Below are 19,751 nucleotides of genomic sequence, written 5' to 3'. Positions count from 1 at the left end.
CTCGCTTGCCATGTTGAAGCTCCAAGTAGAGTGCTTGCTTTGGGAGTCTCGTATCGGGCATGTGGACGATGTGTCCCATCCATCGTAGCTGATCGAGCGAGGTCAATGCTTCAATGCTGAGGATGTTGGTCTGTGAGAGAACAGATGTTGGTGCGTCTATCCTGCCAATGGATTAGCAGGATCTTCCGGAGGCAGCGTTGATGTTATTTCTCCAGTGCTTTGATGTGCCTGCTGTACATAGTCCATCTCTGAGAAGCGTGTCTGAGGGCAGGTATCACTACTGCTCGGTAGACCATGAGCTTTGTGCCGGTTTTACGGTTCTGGTCTTCAAACACTCTATGCCTTAGGCGACCAAAGGCTGTACTGACACACGGAAGGTGGTGTTGGCCCTAGTCATTGATATGTGCCCTTGTTGACAGTAGGCTCCCGAGGTATGCAAAATGGACAATTTAGCCAAAGGCCTCATCATGGATTTTGATCATCCGGGGTGGGGTGGGGGTGAAGGGCAGTGCTGTGTGGTGGGGATAGGTTGATAGAGCACCTTTCTTTTACAGAGATGTTTAGTGTAAGGCCTATGCTCTCAGACACTACGGTGAACGTGTTGACGATGGTTTGGAGCTCATCCTCTGAGTGAGCGCAGACACAAGCATCATCTGCATATTGTAATTCGATGACACAGGATGGCACGACCTTGGATCTGGTCTGAAGGTGATGGAGGTTGAACAGTTTCCCATTTATTCTGTAGATTATCTCCACTCCAGCGGGAAACTTACTGACGGTGAGATGTAGCAATGCAGCAAGGAAAATGGAGAAGAGCGTGGGTGCAGTGACACAGCCTTGCTTCACCCCGGTCCGTACATGAATTGGGTCTGTGGTGGATCCATTGCTCAGGATCACAGCTTGCATGTTATCACCAAGCAAGTGGAGGATGGTGACAAATTTTGAGGGCAGCCGAATTTGAAAAGTACACCCCATAATCCCTCACGGTTGACAGTGTCAAAGAAGGTTGAATTAACCCCACAGTCATTGACACCAATCTCCTCCCATGTGATATAAACCAATCCTTGTCACTGACACCAAGTGGACTGGGAAAATATGTTCAAGGGTAAGACTGTAGAAATGCATTGTGAAACATTTAAGGAGATATTTCATAATCTCAGCAGAGAAACAAAGATGCTAAGAGAAGGATGAACCATCCCTGGCGAAGTAAGGAAGTAAAGGATGGTATCAAATTGGAAAAAAAGCATACAATGTTGAGAAGGACAGTGGTAGGCCAGAGGATTGAGAAATGTTTACAAACCAGCGAAGGAGGACTAATAATAAGAAAGACAGAGATGATAGCATACGAGATCAAACTAGTAAGAAATATAAAAAGACAGTAAGAGCTTCTACAGGTATGTAAAAAAAGAAACGAGTAGCTAAAGTAAACGTTGGTCCCTTAGAAGATGGGACTGGAGAATTGATTATGGGAAAGACGGAAATGGAAGAGACTTTGAACAGATATTTTCTATCGGTCTTCACAGTAGACACTAAAAACATCCCAATAGTTGTTAAAGGAGTTATTGTGGGGGTTGGGGACCTCAAAAGAATCACTATCACTGGAGATAAAGTACTCAGCAAACTAATGGGATTAAAGGTGGACAAGTCTCCTGGACCTGATGACATGCATCCCAGGGTCTTAAGAGAAGTGGCTGCAGAGATAGTGGATGCACTGGTTGTAATCTACCAAAATTCCCTGAATTCTGGAGAGGTCCCAGTGGACTGGAAAACTGCAAATGTAACATCCCTATTTAAGAAAGGAGGGACACAGAAAGCAGGAAACTATAGACCAGTTAGCCTACCATCTATCAATGGGAAAATACTGGAGTCCATCATTTAGGAAGTAGAAGCAGGACATTTAGAAAATCATATTGCACTCAAGCAGAGTCAGCATGGTTTTATGAAAGGGAAATCATGTTTGACAAATTTGCTGGAGTTGTTTCAAGATGTAACGAGCGGAGTGGATAAAGGACAACCCGTTGATGATGTATATTTGGATTTCCAGAAAGTATTCGATAAGGTTACTGCACAGGCTAAGAGCTCACGGGGTTGTCAGTAATACATCAGCATGGATCGAGGATTGGGTAACACACAAAACAGAGTCGGGATAAATGGGTCATTTTCAGTTTGGCAAACTGTAACTAGTGGGGTGCCACAGGGATCAGTGCTGGGACCTCAACTATTTATAATTGATAATGACTTGGATGAAGGGACCGAGTGTAACGCAACCAAATTCGCTGATGATACAAAGATAGGTGGGAAAGCAAGTTGTGAGGAGAACGCAAAGAATCTACAAAGGGATATAGACAGGCTCAATGAGTGGGCAAAAATCTGGCAGATGGACGACAATGTGGTAAAATATCAGGTTATCTCCTTTTGGTAGGAAAAATAACACAGCAAATTATTATTTAAATGGATGATTACAAAATACTGTTACACAGAGGGATCTGGGGGTTCTTGTACATGAAACTCAAAAAGTTAGTATACAGGTACAGCAAGTAATCAGGAAGGCAAATGGAATTCTGGCCTTTATTGCAAGGGGACGGAGTATAAAAGTCGAAGTCCTGCTACAACTGTACAGGTTATTGGTAAGACTACAGCTGGAGTACTGCGCACAGTTTTGGTCTGGACTTGTCTCCATTCCTGTGCCGAGGGGATTTCTACACCAGACAGGAGAGGAACCAGGGAGTGAACCTGAAGGTACCTTCTGTGGATGTGTTCAGTTCTATACTCCATGCTTCCCCTCCCTACCATTTCTCCCCTCCCCTGAAGGTGCTGACTCTGGCTGGGTTCAGTTCTACACTCACTGGTTCCCCTCCCCTGAAGGTGCTGACTCTGGCTGGGTTCAGTTTTACACTCATTGGTTCACCTCCCCTGAAGGTACTGACTCTGGCTGGGTTCAGTTCTACACTCACTGGTTCCCCTCCCCTGAAGGTACTGACTCTGGCTGGGTTCAGTTTTACAGCGACATTGACCTATTTTGATCAGAGACACACCTGCTCGGCCCGACGCAAAGTTTCATGACATTTAACATTGCATCTAAAACATTGTGTTGACAGTGCATTGATACAACTTTGCTCAAATTGTATGGTTTGTACATCTCAACCACAATGTTTGTGACATTTACAGAGAAGTGCACATCTCGCAGTCTCAGCCGACTGTGGTTTACATTCTCGCAGCCGAACATCCTGTCCTATGCGATTTCTTGGAACAGTGTATGCGATGTACTTTATTATTACAGCTCCATCCTCCTGTTGCTGGGGCAACCGGGTTTGCTTCTGACCTACATTGACTATTGCCAGGGTCTTTCGACAGTGAGATTCTAAAATCCTACTTCATCGACAATCACTGGTTGCCCTCTGGCCCTCCCCTTAAGGTGCTGACTCTGGCTTTGTTCAGTTCTACACTCTCTGGTTCCCCTCCCCTGAAGGTGCTGACTCTGTCTGGGTTCAGTTCTACACTCACTGGTTCCACTCCCCTGAAGGTGCTGACTCTGTCTGGGTTCAGTTCTACACTCACTGGTTCCACTCCCCTGAAGGTACTGACTCTGGCTGGGTTCAGTTCTACACTCACTGGTTCCCCTCCCCTGCAGGTACTGACTCTGTCTGGGTTCAGTTCTACACTCACTGGTTCCACTCCCCTGAAGGTGCTGACTCTGTCTGGGTTCAGTTCTACACTCACTGGTTCCCCTCCCCTGAAGGCACTGACTCTGGCTGGGTTCAGTTCCACACTCACTGGATCCCCTCCCTCTCCTCCCCTAAAAGTGTTTGCTCTGGCTGGAACAAATTCTACAATCACTGGTCCCCTCCCCTTAAGGTGCTGAATGTGGCTGGAATCTGTTCTACACTCACTGGCTCCCCTCTCATCCAATGAAGATGCTGAATCTGTCTGGTTTCAGTTCTGCGCTCACTGGTTAACATAAGAAATAGGACCAGCTGTAGCCCATCCGGCCCCTCGAGCCTGCTCCTCCATTTAATACCATCATCGCTGATCCGATCATGGACTCAGGTCCAGTCCCCATAACCACTTATTCCCTTATCGTTTATGAATCTGTCTATTTATGTCTTAAATTTATTAAATGTCCCGGATTGCACAGCTCTCCGAGGCAGTGAATTCCACAGATCCACAACTCTCCAAGAAGAAATTTCTTCTTTTAAGTGGGCGGCCCGTTATTCTTAGATTATGCCCCATAGTTCTCGTCTCCCCATTATCAGTGGAAATTCCTCTCTGCATCCACCTTGTCAAGCCCCCTCATAATCTTACACATTTCGTTAAGATCACCCCTTATACTTCTGAATTCCAATGAGTAGAGGCCCAACCCCAACCTTTTCTCATAAGTCAACCCCCTCATAGATACATAGAAACAAAGAAAATAGGTGCAGGAGTAGGCCATTCGGCCCTTCGAGCCTGCACCGCCATTCAATGAGTTCATGGCTGAACATGCCACTTCTGTACCCCATTCCTGCTTTCTCGCCATACCCCTTGATCCCCCTAGTAGTAAGGACGACATCTAACTCCTTTTTGAATATATTTAGTGAATTGGCCTCAACAACTTTCTGTGGCAGGGAATTCCACAGGTTCACCACGCTCTGGGTGAAGAAGTCTCTCCTCATCTCGGTCCTAAATGGCTTATTCCTTATCCCCAGACTGTGACCCCTGGTTCTGGACTTCCCCAACATTAATAAGAACATAAGAACATAAGAATTATAAAAACATAAGAATTAGGAACAGGAGCAGGCCATCTAGGCTCTCGAGCCTGCTCCGCCACTCAGCAAGATCAAGGCTGATCTGGCCGTGGACTCAGCTCCACTTACCCGCCCGCTCCCCATAACCCTTAATTCCCTTATTGGTTAAAAATCTATCTATCTGTGATTTGAATATATTCAATGAGCTAGCCTCAGCTGCTTCCTTGGGCAGAGAATTCCACAGTTTCACAAACCTCTGGGAGAAGAAATTCCTTCTCAACTTGGTTTTAAATTGGCTCCCCCATATTTTGAGGCTGTGCCCCCAAGTTCGAGTCTCCCTGACAAGTGGAAACAACCTCTCTCTGTCCTGTCTATCTCATCCCTGGAATTAACCTTGTGACAATTCTCTGAACTGTCTCCAAAGCAAGTATATTCTTTCATAAATATGGAAACCAAAACTGCACGCAGTATTCCAGGTGTGGCCTCACCAATACCCTGTACAACTGTAGCAAGACTGCCCTGCTTTTATACTCCATCCCATTTGGAATAAAGGCCAAGATTCCATTGGCCTTCCTGATCACTTACTGCACCTGCATACTATCCTTTTGTGTTTCATGCACAAGTCCCCTCAGGTCTTGCTGTACTGCAGCACTTTGCAATCTTTCAACATTTAAACAATAACTTGCTGTTTAATTTTTTTCTGCCAAAGTGCCTGACCTCACACTTTCCAAAATTATACTCCATCTGCCAAATTTATGTTCACTCACTCAGCCTGTCTGTGTCCTTTTGCAGGTTTTGTGTCCCTGCCTCACACATTGCTTTTCCTCCCATCTTTGTATCATCAGCAAACTTGGCTTTGTTACACTCGGTCCCTTCTTCCAAGTCATTAATATGGATTGTAAATAGTTGGAGTCTCAGCACTGATCCCTGCGGCACCCCACTAGTTACTGATTGTCAACTCGAGAAACAACCATTTATCCTGACTCTCTGTTTTCTGTCAGTTAGCCAATCCTCCATCCATGCTAATATATTACCCCCAAACCAGTGAACTTTTATCCCCTCTCTCTTCCCCCCGCCTCCCCTGAAGGTACTGACTCTGGCTGGGTTCAGTTCTACACTCACTGGATTCCCCCCCCCCCTGAAGGTGTTGACTCTGGCTGGTTTCAGTTCTACACTCACTGGTTCCCCTCCCCTGAAGGTACTGACTCTGGCTGGGTTCAGTTCTACACTCACTGGTTCCCCTCCCCTGAAGGTACTGACTCTGGCTGGGTTCAGTTCTACACTCACTGGTTCCCCTCCCCTGAAGTTGCTGACTCTGGCTGGGTTCAGTTCTGCACTCACTGGTTCCCCTCCCCTGAAGGTACTGACTCTGGCTGGGTTCAGTTCTACACTCACTGGTTCCCCTCCCCTGAAGGTACTGACTCTGGCTGGGTTCAGTTCTGCACTCACTGGTTCCCCTCCCCTGAAGGTACTGACTCTGGGTGGGTTCAGTTCCAGACATTGACATCATTCACTTTGTTCCTGCACCAAGATGGCCACACATGCGCTCTGCTACTCACTGAATCAAAATAGCGGAGCGCTGAGCCTGCCTTCCTGAATGAAGATGGCCACTGTTAGCCTGAGCCTGTGACCGGGAGAAAGCCTCGAAACTGCAACCGCCGATATTCCAGTTATTATTCCGGGCTTGCAGCGGGCATCGTTTTTTTATGAAGCCTCCCCGGCTCCCCGCTGGTCCATTTCTCCGCTCTGTCCCGCTGAAAAGGACACTTCTGAGGAACCTGTACAAAATGTGTCGCCACCGCCATTACACGCACAGCGCATGCTCACTGCGCTCCTATAGTCTGGCTGCAGCACATTCTCCCCCGTGGGGCACGCTGGGTACATAAGACCATGAGAAATAGGAGCAAGAGTGGGCCACACGGACCCCTGAGCCTTCTCCCCATTCAATAAGGTCATGGCTGGTCTGATCACAGACTCAGCTCCACTTCCCTGCCCGCTCCCCAGAACCATTCACTCCCTTACCACACCTGGAGTCCTATGCACTGTTTTGGTCTCCTTCTCTCAGGAAGGATAGGCTTGCCTTGCTTAGATACAGAGTAAAGCTTCCTCAACACTATCCCACTAGACATTCCAAGGTGAGATATGGAGTATATCTCCTTCAACCTGTCCCATGCATTCCAGAGTGGATACTGCATTGGTTAGATAATGAATAAAGCTCACTCTACACTATCCTATCAAATACTCCCAGGATAGGTACAGCACGAATTAAATATACAGTAAAGCTGTGCCAAAGGAACTGTACCCCATTGAGAGTCAGTGCCAGAGGAAACTACAGCATGTGATAGATACAGAATAAAGCTCCCTCTACACTGTTCTGAACAAGCCCAGGGCAGGTAAAGCACGGGTTAGATGATCATAGCTGGCCCCTCGAACGAGGATGATTTGCTTCCACATGAGTTCACAGATGTTTCAATGAAGGACCCAATGTTCCAGTCCTGACCACCAATTGAGGAGGTGGAAGATGCCGATGGGTGGATTGTTTTTAACGTGTGGTGACCGTTGCACACCAGCCACGACACGGGCATGACAGAGCTAGGATTGGTCCAGTGGGAAGGGTTAATCTGGATTACTGGAGACCTGTTTTGCTGTACGGAGCTAGTGTGCACAAATATAACAGTGTGGGCTGGTCCGTGCTGCCCCTGGGCTCTCGCCTCTTTTGCACCCGGTACCCTCATTCGCTGCACCTCCGCCACGATCTCTCGCCACTCCTCCACCACAAACATTCACTTCACCTCCGCCACGATCTCTTTCCACTCCTCCACCACAAACATTCGCTGCACCTCCGCCACGATCTCTCGCCACTCCTCCACCACAAACATTCGCTTCACCTCCGCCACGATCTCTTTCCACTCCTCCTCCAAAAAAACACTCGCCGCACCTCCGCCACAATCTCCTGCCCCATCTCTGCACCAAACATTCGCTAAACCTCCATCACGATCACTCACCAAATCTCAGGCATGCTCCCTCATCACTCCTCTGCCCCGATCACTCGTCACAAGTCCAGCACAACCTTCCATGTTCCTCTGCTGTACCAGGGCCCTGCCGATGCTCCTGCTCATGGCAATCCAAATGGCAATCTGGGGCTTGATGATGTCACCCAGTCATCTACCTCGAAGCCGTCACACATTTGTGTCAGCTCACACTGAAGCTGCAGTGGCTCGCTCCTGCTCTTTTTATAGCCGCAACCTGTGGAGATGTTCTCTCGCAGGTTGGGGTGGCCCACGATATCCTAGAGCCCATTGGTCGATCTCTTTTTATAGCCCCAACCTGTGGAGATGTTGTCTCGCAGGTTGGGGTGGCCCACGATATCCTAGAGCCCATTGGTCGATCTCTTTTTATAGCCCCAACCTGTGGAGATGTTCTCTCGCAGGTTGGGTTGGCCCATGATGTGATACATGGGTTAGATACAGTGTGTAGAGCTCCCGCTACTCTACTCTGCCACATTAAATACTCTCAGGTGAAGTACAGCACCGTTTAAACAGAGAGTAAATCTCTCTACACGGTCCCATTAAACAGTCCCAGGGCAGGTACAGCATGGGTTATATCCAGAATAAAGCTCCCTCAACATTGTCGCAACAAACAGACGAGGGCTGGTACAGCACATATGGAGTACATGTCCCACAAACACTCCAGGCAGGAACAGCACGGGATAATTACAGAGTAATTTCTCCCTCTACACTGTTCCAATAAAAAAATCCCAGGGCAGGTAAAGCACAACTATTTTGTTTTTGATCTGTAAATCAAGTGCCCCCTGATTAAAGCTGGGGCGGGAGGGTGGGGGGGTGGGGGGGCACTATAACCAACAAAATAAACCAATTAAACTTTGGACAGTAAACTTAAATCAAATTAAAATTTGGTTGCTGGGGGTGATGATGCACTCCAGTCACTCCGGCTGAGGAGCTCCTCCCGGAGTCACAGTGCACATTTCGTCCTCCAAGGGGTATAACGGATATGAGTAGATACACAGTAAGGATCCCAATACACTGTCCCATCAAACTCTCCCAGGGCAGGTACAACATGGATTAAATACAGACCAAAGCTTCCGCTATACAGTTCCCAGGGCAAGTACAGTACAGGTTAGACACAGAGTACATCTCCCTCTAACATCCCAGGCATTCCAGGGCAGATACAGCATTTATTAGATATTGAGGAGATCTCCCTCTATAATGTTCAACCAGACATTCCCAGGGCAGGTACAACACAGGTTAGATACAGAGGAATGTTCCCTCTACACTGATCTATCAAACACTCCCATCACAGGTACAGCACGGGTTAGATACAAAGTAAAACTCCCTCTACACTGTCCATTAAACACTCCTTGGGCACGTACAGCACTGGGTACAAACAGAGTAACATTCCCTCTACACTGTCCCAGAAAACATTCCCAGGGCAAGTACACAAATGATAGACACAGAGAAAATTCCCTCTACACTGTCCTATCAGCCACTCCACGGCAGGTACAGAAAGGGTTATAATGCAAAGTAAATATTCCTCTACATTGTCCCATTAACCATTCCCAGGGTAGATAAAGCACAGGTTAGATACAGAGTAAATCTCCCTCTTCACTTTCCCATCAAACACACCCAGGTCAGGAACAACACGTGTTACATATTGAGTAAAAATCACTCTACACTGTCCCGTCAAACACTCTGAGCGAAGATACAGCACAGAGTAGATACAGAGAAAAATGTGCTCTACACTATCCCATCAAAAACTGCCAGGGCAGGTACAGCAGGGGTTAGACAGAAATGTTTATGCTGGATGTTCCAGAATTGAGGGCTGGGCAACAGAAGGCACAGCCACAAAAGCCACCAATGGTTGAACAATTATAATCGGGGGATACTCAGAAAGACTGATATCTCATGGGCGGGAGCGGCGGGCGTGGGCATGTTGTGGAGGCAGTGTGAGCGGGAATTTTGAAATCAAGGCGTTGCTTCACTGGAAGCCAATGTAGGTGAGTGAGCACAGGGGTGATGGGTGAGCTGGACTTGGTGCGAGTTCGGACATGGGCAGCCGAGTTTTGGATCAACACTAGTTTATGTAGGTCAGAATGTGGGAGGAGTGCATTGGAATAGTCAAGTCCAGAAGTAAAAAAAGGCATGGATGAGGGCTTCAGCAGTGGATGAGCTGAGGCATGAGCGGAGATGGGCGATTTTACAGAGGTGGAAATAGGCATTGTTAGTTATTTTGTGGTATGTGGTCAAAAACTTATTTCAGGGTTAAGTATGTCACCAAGGTTGTGAACAGTCTGGTTCAGGCTCAGACAGAAGTTGGGGAGAGGGATGGAGTCGGTCACTAGGGAACGGAGCTTGTGGTAATGATGATTACAAATATCAGAATATTTCACAGGCTGTCACGTGCAAAATGTGTGGATGAGTTTTTAATATTCAATTGGTTTCAAAAACAGGTTAACTGATCGAGAAAGTAACGGATTTCAAATCTTATGCAAGACAGTTCAATAAAGGGGTGGTTCAAAAGATTTCAGCTGAGTTTAAAGTGAGACACTGCAGTTAAGTCTGCTACAACCACAACTCATGTATGCAAATGGAACAAGTTTGGGGTTTGATATGCTAGAAAGCGAACTAGGTGAGAAGTGATATAAGTTAGATTAAGAAAAAGCCCTAAAAGGGAACAGTCCATAACAGAACATCAATTAATCTCCTCTGATCATGGAGGAATCAAATATTCAACAAACTGTATTTGAAACAAAGATAATTTATTCAACATTTATAGAGGGTATTAATCTCCAGCTTTACAATCTATATTAACGACTTGGAAAAAGGGACTGTGTGTAACATAGCCAAGTTTGCTGATGATACAAAGATCGAAGGAAAAGCAATGTGTGAGGAGGACTGAACAAATCTGCAAAAGGACATAGACAGGCTAAGTGAGTGAGCAAAAATTTGGCAGATGGACTATAATGTTGGAAAGTGTGAGGTCATGCACTTTGGCAGAAAAAAATGGCGAAAGATTGCAAAGTACTACAGTACAGCAGGACCTGGGGATACCTGTGCATGAAATGCAACAGGATAGTATGCAGGTACAGCAAATGATCAGGAAGGCCAATGGTATCTTGGCCTTTATTGCAAAAGGGATAGGGTATAAAAGCAGGAAAATCTTGCTACAGCTATATGTGAGGCCACACCTGGAATACTGCGTGTAGTTTTGGTTTCCATATTTATGAAAGGATATACTTGCTTTGGAGGCAGCTCAGAGAAGGTTCACTCAGTTGATTCTGGGCATGAGGGGTTTGACTGATGAGGAACGATTAAGTAGGTTGGGCCTCTACTGACTGGAATTCAGAAGAATGAAAGGTGATCTTATCAAAACGTATAAGATTATGAGGGGGCTTGATAAGGTGGATGCAGAGAGGATGTTTCCACTGATAATGGGGAGTCTAGAATTAGATTGCATGATCTTAGAATAAGGGGCCGCCCATTTAAAAGAGAGATGAGGAGCAATTTCTTCTCTCAAAGGGTTGTAAATCTATGGACTTCACTGCCTCAGAGAGCTGTGGAAGTTGGGCCATTGAATAAATTTAAGACAGAAATAGACAGTTTCTTAAACGATATGGGAATATTGGGGCATGGGGAGCGGGCGGGGAAGTGGAGCTGAGTCCATGATCAGATCAGCCATGATCTTATTGAATGGCGGAGCAGGCTCGAGGGGCCGTATGGCCTACTCCTGTTGCTATTTCTTATGTTCAGGTATAGAGGTTATTAAGATAATCAGAAACAAACAAGAGCTGCCAGAATGAACATGGTTCAGTGCCCAATGCAATCACAGTACATCGTGTTCTAGTCACAAATGCAATCTTTCTCCTCAACCTATTTAAAACTGAGATGAGGAGGAATTTCTTCTCTCAGAGGGTTGTAAATCTCTGGAATTCTCTGCACCAGAGAGCAGTGGAGGCTGGGTCATTGAATATATTTAAGGTGGAGATAGCCAGATTTTTGAGCGATAAGGGAGTAAAGGGTTCTGGGGAGTGGGAAGGGAATGGAGCTGAGCCTATGATCAGACCAGCCAGACCTTATTGAATGGGGAGCAGGCCCGGGGGTCTGGGTGGCCCACTCCTGCTCCTATTTCTCATGGTCATATGTACCCAGCATGCCCCGCAGGGGAGAATGTGCTGCACCCAGACTACAGGAGCTCAGTGCGCAGGCGCGAGTCCTGGCTGTGTTTGGAGCATGCACAGTGCGTGTAATGGCGGAGGAGACACGTTTTGTACAGGCTCCGAAGAAGTGTCCTTTTCAGCGGGACGGAGCAGAATAATGGACCAGCGGGGAGCTGGGGAGGCTTCATAAACAATCGGTGCTCGCCGCAAGCCCGGAATAATAACCGGAATATCGGCGGTTGCAGCTTTGGGGCTTTCTCCCGGTCACAGGCCCAGGTTAATGGCGGCCATCTTGGTGCAGGGAGGCATGTTCACGCCGCCAATTTAATTTACTGAGCAGTACAGTGCATGCGTGGCCATCTTGGTGCAGGAACAAAGTGAATGATGTCAGTGTCTGGAACTGAACTCAGCCAGTCAGTACCTTCAGGGGAGGGGAACCAGTGAGTGTAGAACTGAACCCAACTAGAGTCAGTACCTTCAGGGGAGGGGAACCAGTGAGTGCAGAACTGAACCCAGCCACAGTCAGTACCTTCAGGGGAGGGGAACTAGTGAGTGCAGAACTGAACCCAGCCAGAGTCAGCAACTTCAGGGGAGGGGAATCAGTGAGTGTAGAACTGAACCCAGCCAGAGTCAGTACCTTCAGTGGAGGGGAACCAGAGAGTGTAGAACTGAACCCAACTAGAGTCAGTACCTTCAGGGGAGGGGAACCAGTGAGTGCAGAACTGAACCCAGCCACAGTCAGTACCTTCAGGGGAGGGGAACCAATGAGTGTAGAACTGAACCCAGCCAGAGTCAGTACCTTCAAGGGAGGGGAACCAGTGAGTGTAGAACTGAACCCAGCCAGAGTCAGCACCTTCAAGGGAGGGGAACCAGTGACTGTAGAACTAAACCCAGCCAGAGTCAGTACCTTCAAGGGAGAGGAACCAGTGACAGTAGAACTAAACCCAGCCAGAGTCAGCATCTTCAGTGGTGGGGAAAGAGGGGAGGGACGGAGAGGACCCAGTGATTATAGAAATGACCCTAACCAGAGACCGCACCATCAGGGGAGCAGAGGTCGGGGAACCAGTGAGTGCGGAACTGAACACAGCCAGACTCAGCATCTTCAGGGGAAGTAGGGAACCAATGAGTGTCGACCTGAACCCAGCCACAATCAGAACATTCAGGGGAGGAGCGGGACGGGAACCAGTGACTACAGAACTGAACCCAACCAGAATTGGTGGCGAAAACTGGGAGTGGAGGAGAAACAGGCTAGAAATGTGTTGATTTGGATTTCAGCGCTGCAGGAGGGACAATGTGAGGGACAGGGATTTACAGCTTTGGAAGAACAAGAGAGGAAAGAATGTTCAATGGAAACTAGATGTGTCTATCCTGAATTTGTGTCTTGTACTGACAGAGATGAGTTTTGTTATCTCCTTTTACAGCTTATTAGAAGGGGAGATTTTCAGACCGGAAACACAAAGCAAACATCGTGTCAAGATCTGATGGAGTCAATCGATTCATCAGGACCCGAATATCATTGGCCTTTGAAAGTGGAAGGAGAAATCTTTGTCTGTTCTGACTGTGCGAAAAGATTTCAAATATCTGTGTGACTGGAAAAGCACAGTGTTCCAGTGCACTGCCTGTGGAAAGAGCTTTAACCAGTTACACAGTCTGAAGAAACATTGCACCATTCACAGCGGGGAGAAACTGTAAACGTGTTGTGTGTGTGGGCGAGGCTTCAACTGATCGTCCAACCTGGAGAGTCATAAGGATACCCGCACCATGGAGAAACCGTGGAAATGTGGGGACTGTGGGAAGGGATTCAGATCACCATCTGTCCTGGAAATTCATCAACACAGTCACACTGGGGAGAGGCCATTCACCTGCTCTGAGTGTGGGAAGCGATTCACTCAGTCATCCGACCTGCTGAAACACCAGCGAGTTCACACTGGGGAGAGGCCATTCACCTGCTCGGAGTGTGGGAAGGGATTCACTGCATCATCTGACCTGCTGAAACACCAGCGAGTTCACAGTGGGGAGAGGCCGTTCACCTGCTCGGAGTGTGGGAAGGGATTCACTTGTTCATCCAACCTGCTGAAACACCAGCGAGTTCACACTGGGGAGAGGCCGTTCACCTGCTCAGAGTGTGGGAAGGGATTCACTTGTTCATCCAACCTGCTGACACACCAGCGAGTTCACACTGGGGTGAGGCCGTTCACCTGCTCGGAGTGTGGGAAGGGATTCACTCAGCCATCCATCCTGCTGACACACCAGCGAATTCACACTGGGGAGAGGCCGTTCACTTGCTCTGAGTGTGGGAAGGGATTCACTCAGTCATCACACCTGCAGTCACACCAGCGAGTGCACACTGAGGAGAGGCCATTCACCTGCTCGGAGTGTGGGAAGGGATTCACTTGTTCATCCAACCTGCTGGCACACCAGCGAGTTCACACTGGGGAGAGGCCGTTCACCTGCTATGAGTGTGGGAAGGGATTCACTTGTTCATCCCACCTGCTGACACACCAGGGAGTTCACACTGGGGAGAGGCCATTCACATGCTCTGAATGTGGGAAGGGATTCACACAGTCATCCAACATGCTGACACACCAGCGAGTACACACTGGAGAGAGGCCGTTCACCTGCTCGAAGTGTTGGAAGGGATTCACTCAGGCATCCCACCTGCTGACACACCAGCGCGTACACACTGGGGAGAGGCCGTTCACCTGCTTGGAGTGCGGGAAGGGATTCACTCAGTCATCCACCCTGCTGAAACACCAGCGAGTTCACAAGTGACTGCAGGAGTTGGATTCTGCTGTAATTGAGGCTGTTAATCACATCCTGCCTGAACCATGTTCATTCTGACAGTTGTGGTTTGTCTCTGTTGATGTTAATAACCCTGTAACTGGGCTGGACTTTAATATTCTGGATATATTGCTGATTGTGTTCTCGGGGCTGCAGTGTCCATTTAAGAAACACTGCTGGTTATCTTTCCCCTTAATTCAGCAATTCTCAACAGAAATTTAGTTTGCAATAAAATTATGAACTTTTACTTTAATCCTAAATTGATCTTTGGTACAAAATCTAGAATAGTGTGTGAAAGTTTCCACTGAATAAAATCTCCAATGGGAATGAGCTTGCTGACAATTCTTAATGCCTTGCTCATTACACACAGTGGCCCCTCCATATCCACCAGAAAGAAGGGGAATAGGAATTGGTGGGGAATCAGTGTACCCAAATGTTGTCCTTCCCATCTGGGTGTGTCAATCCTCTCGGCACGAGAATGGAGACAAGTACAGACCAAAACTGTGCGCAGTAGCCCAGGTGTGGTCTTACAGTTGTAGCAGGACTTCCTTACTTTTAGACTCCATCCCCTTTGCAATAAAGGCCAGCATTCAGTTTGCCTTCCTGATTATTGCTGTACCTATATGCAAACATTTTGAGTTTCATGTACAAGAATCCCCAGATCTCTCTGTATAACAGCATTTTATAATCGTCCACATCTAAATAATAATTTGCTTTTTTTTCCTACCAAATGAAATCACCTGATATTTTACCACGTTATAGTCCATCTGCCAGATTTTTGCCCACTCATTGAACCTATCTATATCCCTTTGTAGATTCTTTGCATCCTCCTCACAACTTGCTTTCCCACCTATCTTTGTACCATCGGCAAATTTGGCTATGTTACACTCGGTCCCTTCATCCAAGTCATTAATATAAATTGTAATTAGTTGAGGCCCCAGTACTTATCACTGCGGCACCCCACAAGTTACTGTTTGCCAACCTGAAAATGACCCATTTATCCGGACTCTCTGTTTTCTGTTAGTTCAACAATCCTCTATCCATGCTGATATATTATCCCCAACCCCGTGAGCTCTTAGCATGTGCAGTAATATTTTGTGTGGCACCTTATTGAATGCTTTCTGGAAATCAAAATATACAACATCAAGTGGTTCTCCCTTATCCACTCTGCTCGTTACATCCTCAAACAACTACAGCAAATTTGTGAAACATGATTTCCCTTTCATAAAACCATGCTAACTCTGCCTAACTGCAGTATGGTTTTCTAAATGTCCTGCTAGTACTTCCTTAATGATGAACTCGAGTATTTTCCCACTGACAGATGGAAGGCTAACTGATGTATAGTTTCCTGCTCTCTGTCTCCCTCCTTACTTGAATAAACGTGTTACATTTGCAGTTTTCCAGTCCACTGGGACCTCTCCAGAATTCAGGGAATTTTGGTGGATTATAACCAATGCATGCACTATCTCTGCAACTAATTATTTTAAGACCCGAGGATGTATGCCATCAGGTCCAGAGGACTTGTCCACCTTTAGTCACATTAGTTTGATTAGCACTTTATCTGTAGTGATAGTGATTGTTTTAAGTCATCCCCCCCAACTCCCCCTCCGCAATAGCTCCTTGGTTAGCAACTGTTGGGATGTTTTTAGTGTCCTCTACCGTGAAGCCTAATACAAAATATTCGTTCAAAATCTCTGCCATTTCCGTGTTTCCCATTAGTAATTCTCCAATGTCATCCTCTAAGCGAGCAATGTTTACTTTAGATACTCGTTTCCTTTTTATATCCCAGCAGAAGCTCTTACTGTTTGTTTTTATATTTCTTGCTAGTTTGCTCTCATCTGCTATCTTCTCTGTCTTTTTCATTTTTAGTCATCCTTTGCAGGTTTCTAAAAATTCCCAATCCTCTGGCCTTCCACTGTCCTTCACAACATTATCTGCCATTTTTTCCAATTTGATACCATCCTTCACTTCCATGACGACACTTGTTGCACACGTGATTGACCAGGACACGAGAAGTGTGGTTGCTGCACAACGACAGGGTTTCATCTGTTTCAACAGAAACAACTACACTGTGTTATTTCCTGAAATAATCCCCACTGTCTGGCCTGAATGAATCCATGTCACTACCAAATGCTGCAATGTTTCCTCCACCGCACAGAGTTCCGTCTGTTTAAAGCCACGACAGAAATGTCCTGTTTCCTCCTGGAGTTTGAGGGACATCAGCTTTAACAATGGGGCAGAGTTTCAGCCAATGAGCGAGATCCAGACCCAGCCCCGCCCACTGGGGGCTGCAAGCCCCACCTCTCGCACACTGTGATTGCTTGGAGGATCAACCGCCTGCCTGGTCCTCCAGCCCCGCCCCCACTCTCCCTATTGGTCGGGAGCTACCGTCAATCAGCCAGGCAGTGTGAACTGAGCATGTACAGTGGGTGAGTCAGCAGGTGAGAGATGGGCGGAGGGAGGGAGCGGGTTAATAAAGAACACGCTTATTTGTACTGCCAAAATGGCCGCCACGCAGCACCGTTTGTCTATGATTGGTCCCTTGGAGGATAAGCCACACCCTGAGATTTCACTGGAATGTGTAACTGGAACCGCCCATCGCAAGGTCTTACTGTTTTTGCAAATTGTAACTTGATCCACTTTGAATTCCTGAAGTGACAGAGGACAGAGCTCCCCATAAGATAGCAAGGGCCAGCCAAAGTACCTTGCCCCCATCCCAGTGCATGCCTCCCCCAGCAGAAGTACATTACCCCAGTCCCAAGATCTGCCTCCCCCAGCTGAAGAGCTTTACCCCAGTCCCAATACATGCCTCCCCCAGCCGAAGTGCTTTACTCCAGTCCAATACATGCCTCCCCCAGCCAAATTGCTTTACCCCAGTCCAATACATGCCTCCCCCAGCCGAAGTGCTTTACCCCAGTCCCAAGATAAGCCTCCCCCAGCAGAAGGGCTTTACCCCAGTCCCAGTGCATGCCTCCCCCAGCCGAAGTACATTACCCCAGTCCCAGTGCATGCCTCCCCCAGTCAAAATGCATTACCCCCCTCCCAGTGCATGCCTCCCCCAGCCGAAGTACTTTACCCCGTCCCAATACATGCCTCCCCCAGCAGAAGGGCTTTACCCCAGTCCCAAGATATGCCTCCCCCAGCTGAATGTCTTACCCCAGTACCAGTGCATGCCTCAGCCAGCAGTAGTGCCCAACTCTAGTCCCATTGCATTTCTCCTCCCGCCGAAGTATCTTACCACCGTCCAAGTATATGCCTCCCACAGCCAAAGTGCCACACCCCAGTACCAGTATAAGCCTCCCCCAGTTGAAGTGTCTTACCCCAGTCCTAGTCGATGCCTCCCCCAGGCAAAGTTCCTTACCCCAGTCCCAGTATATGCCTCCCCCAGCCGAAGGGCCTTACCAAAGTTCAAGTGCATGCCTCCCCCAGCCGAAGTGCCTTACCCCAGTCACAGTGCATGCCTCCCCCAGCCAAAGTGCCTTACCCCAGTCAGAGTGCATGCCTCCCCCAGCCAAAATACCTTACCCCAGTCCCAGTGCAGGCCTCCCCCAGCCAAAGTGCCTTACCCTAGTCCTATTGCATTTCTCCCTCATCCGAAGTGTCTTACCACCGTCCCAATATATGCCTCCCACTGCTGAAGTGCCTTACCCCAGTCCCAGTGTATCACTCCCCCAGCTGAAGTGCCTTACCAAAGTTCAAGTGAATGCCTCCCCCAGCCGAAGTGCCTTACCCCAGTCAGAGTGCATGCCTCCCCCAGCCAAAATACCTTACCCCAGTCCCAGTGCAGGCCTCCCCCAGCCAAAGTGCCTTACCCTAGTCCTATTGCATTTCTCCCTCATCCGAAGTGTCTTACCACCGTCCCAATATATGCCTCCCACTGCTGAAGTGCCTTACCCCAGTCCCAGTGTATCACTCCCCCAGCTGAAGTGCCTTACCAAATTTAAAGTGCATGCCTCCCCCAGCTGAAGTGCCTTACCACAGTCACAGTGCATGCCTCCCCCAGCCAAAGTGCCTTACCCCAGTCCCACTTTTTGCCTCCCCCAGCCGAAGGGCCTTACCAAAGTTCAAGTGCATGCCTCCCCCAGCCGAAGTGCCTTACCCCAGTCTCAGTGCATGCCTCCTCCAGCTGAAGTGCCTTACCCCAGTCCCAGTGTCTGCCTCCCCAGCTGAAGTGCCTTACCCCAGTCCCAGTGCAACCCTCCCCCAGCTTAAGTGCCTTACCCCAGTCCCAGTGCATGCCTCCCCCAGCTGAAGTGCCTTCGCCCAGTCCTAGTGCACCTGCCCCCAGCCAACGTGCCTTACCCAAGTCCGAGTGCAGGCCTCCCCCAGCCGAAGTGCCATACCCTCGTCCCATTGCATTTCTCTCCCTGCCGAAGTGTCTTACCACTGTCCCAGTATATGCCTCCCCCAGTCCCAGTATATGCCTCCCCCAGCCAAAGTGCCTTACCCCAGTCACAGTATATGCCTCCCCCAGCCGAAGTGCCTTACCCCAGTCCCAGTGCAGGCCTCCCCCACTCGAAGTGGCTTAATCCAGTCCCATTGCATTTCACGCTCATCCGAATTGTCTTACCCCAGTCCCAATATATGCCTCCCCCAGCTGTAGTGCGTTACACCAGTCCCAGTGAATGCCACCCCAGCCGAATTGCCTTACCCCAGTCCCAGTTTGTCCCTCCCTCAGTTGAAGTGCCTTACCGCAGTCCCAGTGTTAGTATCCCACAGTTGAAGTACCTTACACAAGTCCCAGGTATCCCTCCCCCAGTTGAGGTGCGTTACCCGAGTCGCAGTGTATCCCTCCCACAGCCGAAGTGCCTTACCCGGTCCCACTGTGTCCCTCCCCAGATGAAGTGCCTTACCCCAGTCCCAGTGCATGCCTCTCCCAGTTGAAATGCCTAACCGCAGTCCCAGTGTATGCCTCCACCAGTTGAAGTGCCTTACTCCAGTTCGAGTGCAAACCTCTGCCAGCCGAAGTCCCTTACACCAGTGCCAGTGCATGCCTCTCCCAGCCAAAGTACCTTGTCCCAGTCCCAGTACCAGTATATGCCTCCACCAACCGAAGTGCCTTACCCCAGTCC

The 19,751-nt window shown here is 48.4% G+C and overlaps 1 protein-coding gene across 2 annotated transcripts in view; it reads left to right on the top strand.

The window, feature by feature from the left end:
- LOC139235353 (zinc finger protein 530-like) overlaps window positions 1-14,943 on the top strand; it is a 38,205-nt gene extending 23,262 nt beyond the window's left edge. For both annotated transcript variants that reach the window (XM_070866492.1, XM_070866493.1), the window contains exon 3: window positions 13,320-14,943. In XM_070866492.1, coding sequence (XP_070722593.1) covers window positions 13,660-14,670 — 1,011 coding nt within the window. In that variant the 5' untranslated portion in view covers window positions 13,320-13,659 and the 3' untranslated portion in view covers window positions 14,671-14,943. The remainder of the gene's footprint in view (window positions 1-13,319) is intronic.
- The last annotated feature ends 4,808 nt before the right edge of the window (window positions 14,944-19,751 follow it).

Source organism: Pristiophorus japonicus, chromosome 23, assembly GCF_044704955.1.
Source record: "Pristiophorus japonicus isolate sPriJap1 chromosome 23, sPriJap1.hap1, whole genome shotgun sequence".
Lineage (NCBI taxonomy): Eukaryota > Metazoa > Chordata > Chondrichthyes > Pristiophoridae > Pristiophorus > Pristiophorus japonicus.
Note: the sequence above shows the minus strand (reverse complement) of the source record. Positions and strands in the feature narration are given on the sequence as shown.